This window comes from Orycteropus afer, unplaced genomic scaffold, assembly GCF_000298275.1.
Source record: "Orycteropus afer afer isolate SDZICR_OR568_19922 unplaced genomic scaffold, OryAfe1.0 scaffold00020, whole genome shotgun sequence".
NCBI lineage: Eukaryota > Metazoa > Chordata > Mammalia > Tubulidentata > Orycteropodidae > Orycteropus > Orycteropus afer.
Window position 1 is genome coordinate 5,427,212 of NW_006921607.1, and position 10,946 is coordinate 5,438,157.

Consider the following 10,946-nt stretch of genomic DNA (forward strand, 5'->3'; position numbering starts at 1 on the left):
ACCGCACGCAGAGCGTGAACACGGCCTTCACGGCGCTGCGCACCCTCATCCCCACCGAACCTGTGGACCGCAAGCTGTCCAAGATCGAGACGCTGCGCCTGGCGTCCAGCTACATCGCGCACCTGGCCAACGTGCTGCTGCTGGGCGACGCGGCCGACGACGGACAGCCGTGCTTCCGTGCCGCTGGCGGTGCCAAGAGCACGCTCTCCGCCGCCACCGACGGCAGCCGCCAGCCGCGCTCCATCTGCACCTTCTGCCTCAGCAACCAGCGCAAGGGGGTGAGTGCGTGGCGTCCCGGTACCGCGGGGTCGGGGGTTAGCGGGGAACCGGACCTCTGGAGGGCAAAGGGCAGAGACCCCGGTGAAGCGAAAAGGAAGAGGCGTGGAGTTAGTGGAGGTGCGTCGCCCAGGGCCCCGATCTTGGTGTTAGGGTCCCTTAAACTGGAGGCGTGCAGGGAATCCCAGAACTCTGGCATGGTTTAGCGGATGGAGACTGCTCATTGAGCAACACTGTGCAACTGAAGGTGTCCTGGGATGGCCCCCTTCTGGGGCAGGGGCCTAAGGCCATAATAACAAAGCCATCTTTTATGGGACTCTTATTATATTGTATGCTTGGTGCTCTTCTCGTTCTGTTTTACCTTCGCAAGAACTTTGCCAGGAAGGTCGTTCTTCTACGGGTCTTGTCACACTGTTGAGGCTGGAGCGTCAGAATCCCACACGCACATTTCCTCAGCTGCGAAGTGGAGCACAGGCTCTTGCTTAGCTGGGTACATGGTGCCCTGAGCTACCCCCACCTCGAATTGATAGCCTCCATCCTAAGACCTAACCCAAGGGCAAGCAACTGAGAAGAAAAGGGGACACATATCCTCGCCTGAGCCCAAGCCTGAGCTCACTAGCTGATAATCAGTAGAAAGGAGTCCCCTGAGAATATCCAGCCCTAAAGGGATAGAATGATGGGGGCACTGTTGCGGGGCTGGGCAGAGCCGCAGTTAAGCTTCGGCACAGTGTCCTAGTGTTATAAGCCCAGCTGGCAGGGAGTGGATGGGGTAGCAGTGTGCACTGACTTTAAAGTCAGCTGAAAGGTGGTTCTCCTCTTGCCTGGCCCCAGGGAGCCCGCTTCAGCCCTAATCTCTCTCCCTTTCTGACCTGGGCTTTTCCTACTGTGAGGAAGCCTGAGTGACAGCTTTGGATCCAGCAGCTGCCTTTTAATCTGGGGAAACTGAAGCTGAGAGAGTCCTGACTGGTCCACAGCCTTTTGCCTACTAGTGACAGGGCATGGGGGACTGGAGGGAGGCCTTCTAACTCCCCAGTCCTTGGTTCTCGTGCCTGCCTTAGGTCCCTTGGGATGTCTTCTGTGTCCCCACTGGTCTGAGGGGCAGCCTTAGATCACCCCTCACCTGCTCATCAGACCCCCCGGCCTGGCCTCTCACACCCATGTCAGCTTCAGTTTGAATCAGTCTTCTTAGCCTCAGACTTGTACCCTCTCTCAGAGCATTGCCACTCCCGGCTGTGGGCCTGTCAGTGCCCAGGCTGGGATGTGAAGCTGGGCTCACCTTAGGCGCCTTTCATGCATTCATTCGTTTAGGGCACTGAGAACATACCCAGGGAAGCAGGTTGTGGGTTCCCACCACAGTCTGGAACTCAGTACCAAGTCAGAACTCAGTCAGGAACACAAAGACAAGGATGCTGTGGTGTGATAAGCAAAGATGGGGAGGAAGGGGCACAAAGGGAAGCACCCGACTCAAGATGAGAGCTGACAAGGCCTCTATGCTAGACTCCTCAAGGATGCTTAGCAATGGAGGTAGTCAAGAGGGTAGGGAGGGTGCTCTGGAGGTAGAGCACAGTGAGAGCCAGGGCAGAAGCCTGACCAAGAGAAGAAAGTGGGAAGAAGCTCAAGGTGGAGGGAGCACAGTGCAGGTACGGAGACTGCCCAGGGAGGACAGTCACACTCTCTGAGCCCCGATCACCTGTGCTGAGCATACTTAATGTGTCGTTATTATTATTAAAATCCTTAACACTAGGGAAGGAGCAACTGTGGTTTTCTATACCTACTTAGAGTCATTGACACTGGCTCACAGACACACAGCCAGGGATGAAGCCAGGATTTGAACTCAGGGCTGCCTGAATGGGAAGTGGGAAAGGTTGATGTGGGAGGGTCTGTAGGAGGTGTGTCTACCACATACCCATGCCCATAACAAGGAGCTGGGGGGCTCCTCTGCAGGCCTCAGGCTATCCCACAGCTCACTGGGTCTTGCCTGTGCCTGGGTGCCCCCCTGGAATCTATCTGTGGGGCTAAGAACCCATCCAAATTTGGCTGTAGAAACCATGCACTCAACTCCACAGTCTCCTCTGGGAGTCGGTTAAAGGGGCACTCCTGGCCAGCTCTGGTCCCTTGAACACTCAACTGGAAGAAAACTGGTTGTCTTGAGGAGCCCTGAGTAGGCTCTGAGCTTTGGGGGCCAGAGAATTCTAAGTTCCCAGACCATATCCCTTTACCACGAGCTACCAGCTCCCTCCCATTCTGGCTATCTAGAGTTGGGGGTCACCAAAGAAACTGTTGGGAGCTCTGGTAGCGTAGTGCCTAAGGCACTTGACTGCTAACCAGAAGGCTGGTGGTTCAAACCCACCAGCCACTCCTTGGAAGGAAGGTTGGGCAATCTACTTCCGTAGTGCTACCACCTCAGAAACCCAAGGAGGGGTCGCTATGAGTCGTGTCCAACTCAATGGCACATAACAACAACATCATAGAAACTTCCCTATGGCATCTTCAGTTGAAGTAAGGGTTCGATCTGGCACCCTGTAGTAGAAGTAGCAGGCAGGAGAAGGAGAAGCGTTCTCGTCTCTGCCTTGTTTCCCCTTTTATCTCCTGGAGGTGGAGGTTGAATAGAATCATCTTGTGAGGCCCTCCCCTGTTGGTACCCAGCTCAGAGTGCAGAAGGGTGGGTAGGATGAGGAGGGGAGGGTACCAGCTGCTGTTGATAATACCACTTGTAAACATTCATTGAACACTCACTGTGTTCCTGGCACTGTGCTAAGGGCTTTAGCTGTGTTGACTGTGTGAGCCTCACAGTGACTGCACTTTCCAGATAGGGAACTGAGGCTGACAGCTTAAGTCACTGCCTGAGTGCTAGCAGGTAGTCCATGGCAGAGCAGGAATTCAAGCCCAGGTTGGTCTAACTCCAGATCCCAATTCCTAACCACAGTGCTTCCCAGAGACCCTCGAACAAAGGAACTAGGGCCTGGTCAAGACATCTTCTGGGTGCTCTTGGCAGTTTTACCTCTTTCACCACTTTGACAGCACCCTGGGGTGGCAAGTAAAATCATTTTGTTCCCATTTTCATAAATGAAGAAACAGGTTCAGGGAAATGAATAGAGCCAGCGCTCTCATGGAACCTCAATATCCAGATGACCTGGACGCTTGGAGTGGAGGTGGCCCTCTGTCCCTGAGGACTTAGAGTGAAGGGGTGAGAGGCTGGTTCTGTCCCCTCCCTCAGCACTGTTCTTCCCTCTTCCTGCCCCCATCTGCCTTGCTCAGCCCCTTCTGCCAGAATTTATCTGAGAAGCCCAAGCCCCAAGCTCTGCTGGGACCGTGTCCTCAGCCCTCAAAATAGCCCAGCCTGTGAATGAACATGCTGTCCCGGGGCGGAAGGGCCTCGAGGGAGGCTGGCCTCACATCTGGATGGAGCTGCCCCAACCTGGGCCCAGGGGTGAAGGGGGACAGAGGGCAGGGTGCGGATCTCCCAGATGGCTAGTTTTTTCTCTAGACGGGGTGAGAACGATGCCTGTTCCATCATTTCCTAGCCAGGCTCGGGTGGGAGGGAGGCTTAACAGTGGGATTGAGACCCGTGTCCTGGAAACAGAACAGTTTGTTGGGCAACATGGATCTCCAGCCCATCTCTTTCACTGGAGCCACTGGGCCCCTCACTCAGCTGACCGAGGCCTCTCTAGAGGGGATGCCGTAGCGTCTGTGACCTCTCTGGTTTACAGTGAGGATGAAACCCCCACATGTCAGACCTCGGAATATAATATTATCTGGGCAGGTAATATATCTGGGCAGGCAGGCAGAGACTGCTCGCCGGAGGGGTGAGGGGCCAGTGGCTTCAGGGCTTGCCATCATTAGCTGGTCTTCCAGTAGACACCACTCACTGAAGCAGCACTGATTGGCGCCTGCTGCATGCCAGGCCCTGGACTAGGGCTGGGACCACAGAATGAAGACCTCCTTTTTCCTGCCAGCTCATGAGCTCCCACCTAATGAGGGACAAAGAAGAGACCCCATCTTCCCCTTCTGAGTTTATCCCCGTGGGATGTCCTCAGAAAGGTGCAGTGAGTGCTAGGTGGTTCCAAGAGCAGAGATACCTTTGGAGGGAGACAGGAACAGAGGACATATTCCTGTCAGAAGAAATTCCCTGAGTGAAGGCTGGGAGACCAGAAGGTCGATGAGTGAGCCACTGAGTATATGGCCAGGCAGTGGGGGCTCCTGCCCTTTAACGTAATAAAATGTTATGCTTTAAAGTATATTGAATTTAAAAAAGTAATCACATGGGGAAGAAATGAAAAAGGTATAAAAGTATATAGAATAAAAAAACTTCTCTCCCACCCTGCCTCTCAGTCACTGAATCCCCTCCTCTGAGGAAACCCATTTGCAATTTCCTGTGTACCTTTCTCTCTAGAAATTCCAGCACACGGAAGCGCGCGTTTACTCAGTTCTGCACCTTGCTTTTGTCCTTCAATAATGTTATCTCGACAGTCATTCCCTATCAGTCCAGAATTTCCTCTACTTTCTGCTGCAGAAAACTTTATTATGTGCTTGAAGGTGGTTTTATTTATCAAGTCCCCTCCTGTTGGATGCAGGTTAGTTCTAGTGCTCCCTGTGACCTGACCCAACCTCCCAACACCTCTTTCTCCCTCCCACAGGGTGGCCGTCGTGACGTGGGGGGCAGCTGCTTGAAGGTGAGGGGCGTGGCCCCCCTTCGAGTGCCACGGAGATGAACCTGGGCCCTGCAGCGTTTGCTCCAAGCAAGACCCCAGAGAAGGAGGCCAGAAGCCAGCACTGGCTGGACAGGGGGGAAGACCCTAGGAGCCAAACTTGCCCCTCTTTTGTGCAGGGATCAGGGGACAATGGCCTGGGCCCTTGACCCTGTGGGCAGGGCCCCTGGGATATCCTGATCCCACCCCGAAGAGCTGTGAGGACCCGTCCAGTGGAGCCCGGCCCCAGCTGATCAGAGACAAGGCAGAACTTTTAGAAAAACAAAGACTGTTGGTGATGGAGGGTGTGTGCGTGGCTGTGCACGTGTGTGTGCGTGCGTGTGTGTGTGTGCATGAGAGAAAGAGTTGGTGGGTTTAAAATAAAAGATATTTTTTAAATAAAAAGATGTTCCCAACTGAGGACGGAAAGGGCCTGGGGACCTCAGGGGCCAGAGGTGGCCACTCTCCTGAACCTAGGAAGAGGCACAGTGTCACAGGTGCTGTTCTGCACCCTAGAGAGGGTGGGGCTGGGAGAGGCGGGGCACTCCTCCTCTCTGGAGGTAGAAACAGTCAGACTTTGCTCACCATCTCTCACTTATCAAATGTTCTTACACACCTGCTGGGTGTCTGATGTGGTTGCTAAAGGAATCTTAATTTTGTTTATTTTTGAATAAGGAACATAGTCATTCACATGGTTCAAAGTCCGAAAGGTACAAGAACATAAAGGGTGAAGAATCACTGTTCACCCCTGTCTCCCAGCCACCTGGTTCTCCTTGCAGCACCTCAGTCTCCCTGTGAATGATTAAGCAAATATGGAAATACACACGAACATTCGGTTTCTCCCACTCTTCATACAGATGGTGGGGCATTGGACACACTTTCTGCTCCTTGCTTTTTTTACCCCATAGTATAGCTTGACTGTCTACCCAAATCAGTACATAAACGGTGTCCTCATTGCTTTAGTAAGGATTGCTTATTCACTTCTTGCATGTGCTGCGTTTGGCCCGTTCCCTGTAACAGGCATTTAGGTTGTTTCCAGTCTTCTGTTAACACAAAAGCTGCATATGCATGCAGTCTTCCACATGTGCAAATGAGTTAATACGAAGGGATGTTTTTAGCAGACTGTTGAGCATCTACTGTGTGCTCCATACAGGTGCTGCATCATTGGCTCGCTGTGCCCAGCCTGCAGGATGATATTCATACACATGCCAGCTGAGATGATTTGGAGAACTGATGGCACCCAAAGGCACGGGGCAGGGCAATGGTTGACCTGAGGTCTATTCACCTTAAAAGCCAAAGCAAGCTTTCTCCTCTGCTCTGTGTTGCCAAGATGGAGGCCCAGCCCCAGTTACTCTCCCAGCATCCATAGGAGGTGGGGGCAACTGTTACTGCCATTTGACAGATCCAGCCAGGATCGTGATGGGACAGCCAGTCAATAGAGCCAGATGTTCTTGGCTCTTTCTGGCTGGGGCTCTGTCCCTGTGAGGCCAGGACCTGAGAAGCTCAGAAGGCTGGAAGGAGGGAAGGCAGGGAGAAGGGGCCACAGAGGCCCCTGAGTGGCCAGGCAACCCTCCTTTGCTCACCAAGGTGTGTTCAAATGCCTACCTAAAAATTCATTTAACACTTTTATTTAGTGACTGAAGTCTGGTTGTAGAGTCCATGCTCATGTCCCCTCTGCCACCTCACTGCATTTGTCCCTCTGACGGAGCCTGAAGTAAGGCTGCCCATTTTGCAGATCATTAGATTACCAAGCACGCTCTGTAAGCCAGGCATTGTGCCAGACTCTGATGGGGTGACCAGCACCCCTGGCTCAGCCCCTTTGGTATGAGAAGAGGAAGGAGGGCCCCCAGGGGCCAGGGACCCGCCCAGGAGAGCATTCCAAGTACCTTCTACCTCACTTCCCCTGTGTTCCAGGACACTGGCCTTGCCTATCCTGTGTCCCAGCAAAGCCACCGTTGCCTGTTCAGGAGCTAATTAGGAAAGCACATTGCACTCTCAGCCCCTACCCTGGTCCAGGTACAGGCTGCCCCTGGCCAAGGCTCAGGAAAAGGACTGGCCTGGTCAATGGCAGGAAACCTGGGAGTGGGGGCAGAGCAGACACTTGGCTGCTCTGAGCTGGAGGCCCACTTCTGCCACCAGATTTGCTGGGTGATCCCCGAGAAGTTGCTTGACTTCTCTGTTTCGCCCTGGCCCAGTCTTGTCCCAGCAAGTGCTGCTGGGACAGAACGAGAATAGTTTTGTTTTGCTAAATAGTTTTTAATAGACCACTGGTGCAGTGGGTAAATAATTCAGGTTAATTCACATAAATAATTCAAGTATCCAATGGTATGCAGTGAAGAGTGAGCTCTTCCTACCCCCTTTCAAAGGCAATCACTGTTAGCCGTTTCCTGTGTGTCCTTCCAGAAATGCTTTATACGGATCACTGTTTCTGAAGACATAGTCATAGGTTTTTCTGCTTATATTTTCATTGTAAAAAATTGAAACTGCTGAAATACCACCCATCCTGAAGACAACCACAAGTCAACTGTAGCTCTTTAGAGTTCTTGTTAAACACATATTTTTTGAGAAATTACCATTTACAGCCTAGTAACTTAAAACTTCTTATCAGAGTATAATATACATTCAGAAAAGTGCACACGTAAGTGTATAGCACAGTGATTTTCACAAACAGCACACCTGTGTCCCCGGTGTGCAGATCAAGAAATGTAACATTACCAGCACTTTAGGGCCCCTCTTCCATGCCTGTACTGGTTTTTCCAATTGTATCTCTCTTGAAATAAATGATACTGTTACAGAGCTCACAATTCAAAGGATACAAAAGGGAATAAACAGATCATGATTCTCCTTCCCCCTACCCCACACTCAGATCTAGATCTCAGAGGTAATCAGCATTATCAAGATCTTATGGATTCTTACAGGGATAGTCTGCATGTATAAGTAAATTACATACATATTTTCCCCCACAAGTGGGGAAGCATTTAGTTCTGCACTTGGACTTTTTTTTGGCCTTAACTGTTCATCTCAGAAGGAGCTCTGGTAGCACAGTGCCAAAGGCATCAGACTGCTAACCAGAAGGTTGGTGGTTCAAACCCACCAGGCACTCCATGGAAGGAAGACTGGACAATCTACTTCTGTAAAGATTTATCGCCTTGGAAACCCAATGGGGGTTGCTTTGAATCAGAATCAACTCTACAGCAGTGAGTTTGGTTTGGTTTGGTATTCATCTCAGAGACCCTCCAGGATAGAAGGAGTTGCCTTGTGCTTTTTCATGGCTGCATAGTGCTCCATTCTGCACACTTCACAACTTGCTGTCTTCCTTGAACATCACTTCTGGGTAATGGACAGTTAATGTCCATGAAACTTTGTGAGCTACAAAGTCAGCCCAGCACATAACTCAGGAGAGGTGGGCCAGTATCTCTGGAGACCACTTTCCTGCCCTCTCCAACACACACACACTTTCTGCTTTCAGGAGGGACCAGCCCATCCAGGCCTCTCTAGGCTTCCTGACTTGGAGGCAGAGGAGTAAAGGAGTCTAGGGAGAAGAAACGAGGGCTGAGGGATGGGAACATCAACTCTGGTCCTGCCACAAAACTCGGATGTCGCCGAGTCAATTTCAATTCATGGCCAACCCATGTATGTCAGAGGAGAGCCATGCTCTGCAGGGTTTTCAATGGCTGATTTTTTGGAAGTAGATCACCAGGCCATTCTTCTGAGGTGCCTCTGGGTGGATTCGAGCCTCCAGCCTTTTAGTTAGCAGCCAGGCACATTAAATGTTTGCACCACCACGGGGGCAGGGAGAGGAGAGGCTAAATTGTAGTCCACGCTCTCCACCCAAACCCTCTCAGATACACGGAGCATGAGCAGAACAACCTCAGAGTTCATTACTCCATGATGAGAAGACTGAATCCAGAGAGAAGATGCAGGCTGCCTAAGACGCCCCAAGAATCCCTGGTCCTGCTTGGCTAGGAACCCAAATCTCCCATCTCTCCATGCAGAGCTTGATTCTCTAATTCCACAATTCCAAACGGGAAGGCCTTGGAGTCACCCATGGCAATGAGGAAACAAAACCCAGAGAGGGACAATGATGAGCCAAGGTTGCACAGCATTTCTAAGAAAGCAAGACCCCTCCCTCCAGCCTAGGGGTCCCCCACCAGATTAAGGTCCCCCTCATTGGCTCAGAACACTTCCATTTTATGTTTCCTTAAATTAGATTCAAAAATAAAAACACCACAAAACAGACTTCTAAACTGGTATATTTATCCAGTTAACTCTTAACCACCCACACACAGTCAAAAGCACAATGCTTTATGTGAGAACAGGAAGTCATTAGAAGATTTACAAAAATATCCATTCACAGGACACACGTGTAAAGCTGAATGTCTCTGTTCAACCCCATCTGCATCTCAGCTCCTGTGTGTTTCACTGCGTGTGAGGTGATGTCAGAAATCTAGACCTACGCAGCTAAATGTAATACATGATGTTGGATGGAGTCGTACTAGAGGGAAGAAATGCTATAAAGGACATTATTGAGACAACTGACAAAGTTGGAACATGAACAAGCAAGTATTGTACCAAGGTGGCATTTTCTATATTTAATAACCAGCACTGTGGTTTCATAATAGACTATGCTTGTGCTTTGGAAATACTTCCTGGTACATTAAGGAGAGAAGAGTGTAAAGTAACATCCTCTCAAATGGTTAATCCTAATACTACTAACAATACATGTGAGAGAGGAAAAGGAAAAGCAAATGGGGCATACTTAGAAATCTTAGAAATCGGTGAATCCAGGTAAAGGGTATACTGGAGTTTGCTGTACTATTCTTGCTGTACTTCTCTTTATGCATAATTATAAAAGGAAAAGTTAAAACAAAGTCAGGATCCTGGCCTGTATGCTGTGAGGCCTGCCAGATGGTCTCCAAGCCCCTTTGACCCACCCTTTGACTTCACCTGGCCCAACAGAAGATGGAAAACACTCCCAAGGACCCAGGAGTCCCTGCCCATGACTCTCAGGCCCCTGTGCCCCTCGGGAGGCTAAGGTGGTCCCAGCCCCCAAGCCCCTGCCACTGTGATTTATGTCCCTGTGAGTCTCAGCAGCTGTGAGCCTAGGTCCCACCGGGCTGCTGGCTAGGAGGGGGCTGGCGTTTGCTTCTCAGCGTGTCTAATCCAGACCAGATCTGCAGACCCCACGGGCCTGGGATCAGACTCCCAGGGGGCCAGGGTCAGAGGGCAGGCCAGCAGGGCCTGGAAACTGGGGAGGTGCTCAGGGTGGATGAATTGGAAGGCAGAAAGACCTAAGCCTTGTCTAGTTTGGCCACTGTTCCTGTGTGACCCAGGGTGGATGTCTGCCCCTCTCTGAGCCTTGGTTTTCCTTATTTCAGCTTGCACATGGTGGACCAGAGAGGGCTTTGAAAATTGGAACAGACTGGCCTCATTGGAAGAAAATACAATTTAGGTAAAATTTAGAAACTGGTTTTCTCTGAATACCCAGATCTTTCAGGCTTGGAGAAATGCCTGATTTTTTGAGGGCCTATCATGTGCCAGCCCTCAGTCTATGCACTTTACATAAATTAATACAGACTACTCAACAATTTAAGAGCTTTGGTAGCATAGTGCCTAAGGCACTTGACTGCTAACCAGAAAGCTGGCAGTTCAAACCTACCGGCCACTCCTCGGAAGGAAGATGGGGCAAGCTACTTCCGTAGTGATACTGCCTCCGAAACCCAAAGAGGGGTCACTATGAGTTGGGTCTGACTCAACAGCACATAACAACAACAACAACTCAACAATTTGGAAGGAAGGTTGGGCAATCTACTTCCATAGTGATACCACCTCGGAAACCCAAGGAGGGGTTGCTATGAGTCGGGGCCGACTCGATGGCACATAACAACAACAACAACAACTCAACAATTTGAGTATGTGCTATTATTGCCCCCATTTTACACATGAAGAAACTAAGGCACAAGGATGCTAAAGAGCTCGTCC

General features: G+C 50.8%; 1 protein-coding gene across 1 annotated transcript in view; it reads left to right on the forward strand.

Annotated features, from left to right (window-relative positions):
* The window catches only part of TCF15 (transcription factor 15), a 5,564-nt gene extending 576 nt beyond the window's left edge, over positions 1-4,988 (forward strand). The window contains exons 2-3 of the mRNA XM_007934706.1: positions 3-278; positions 4,914-4,988. Coding sequence (XP_007932897.1) covers positions 3-278; positions 4,914-4,988 — 351 coding nt within the window. The remainder of the gene's footprint in view (positions 1-2; positions 279-4,913) is intronic.
* Positions 4,989-10,946: the final 5,958 nt, after the last annotated feature.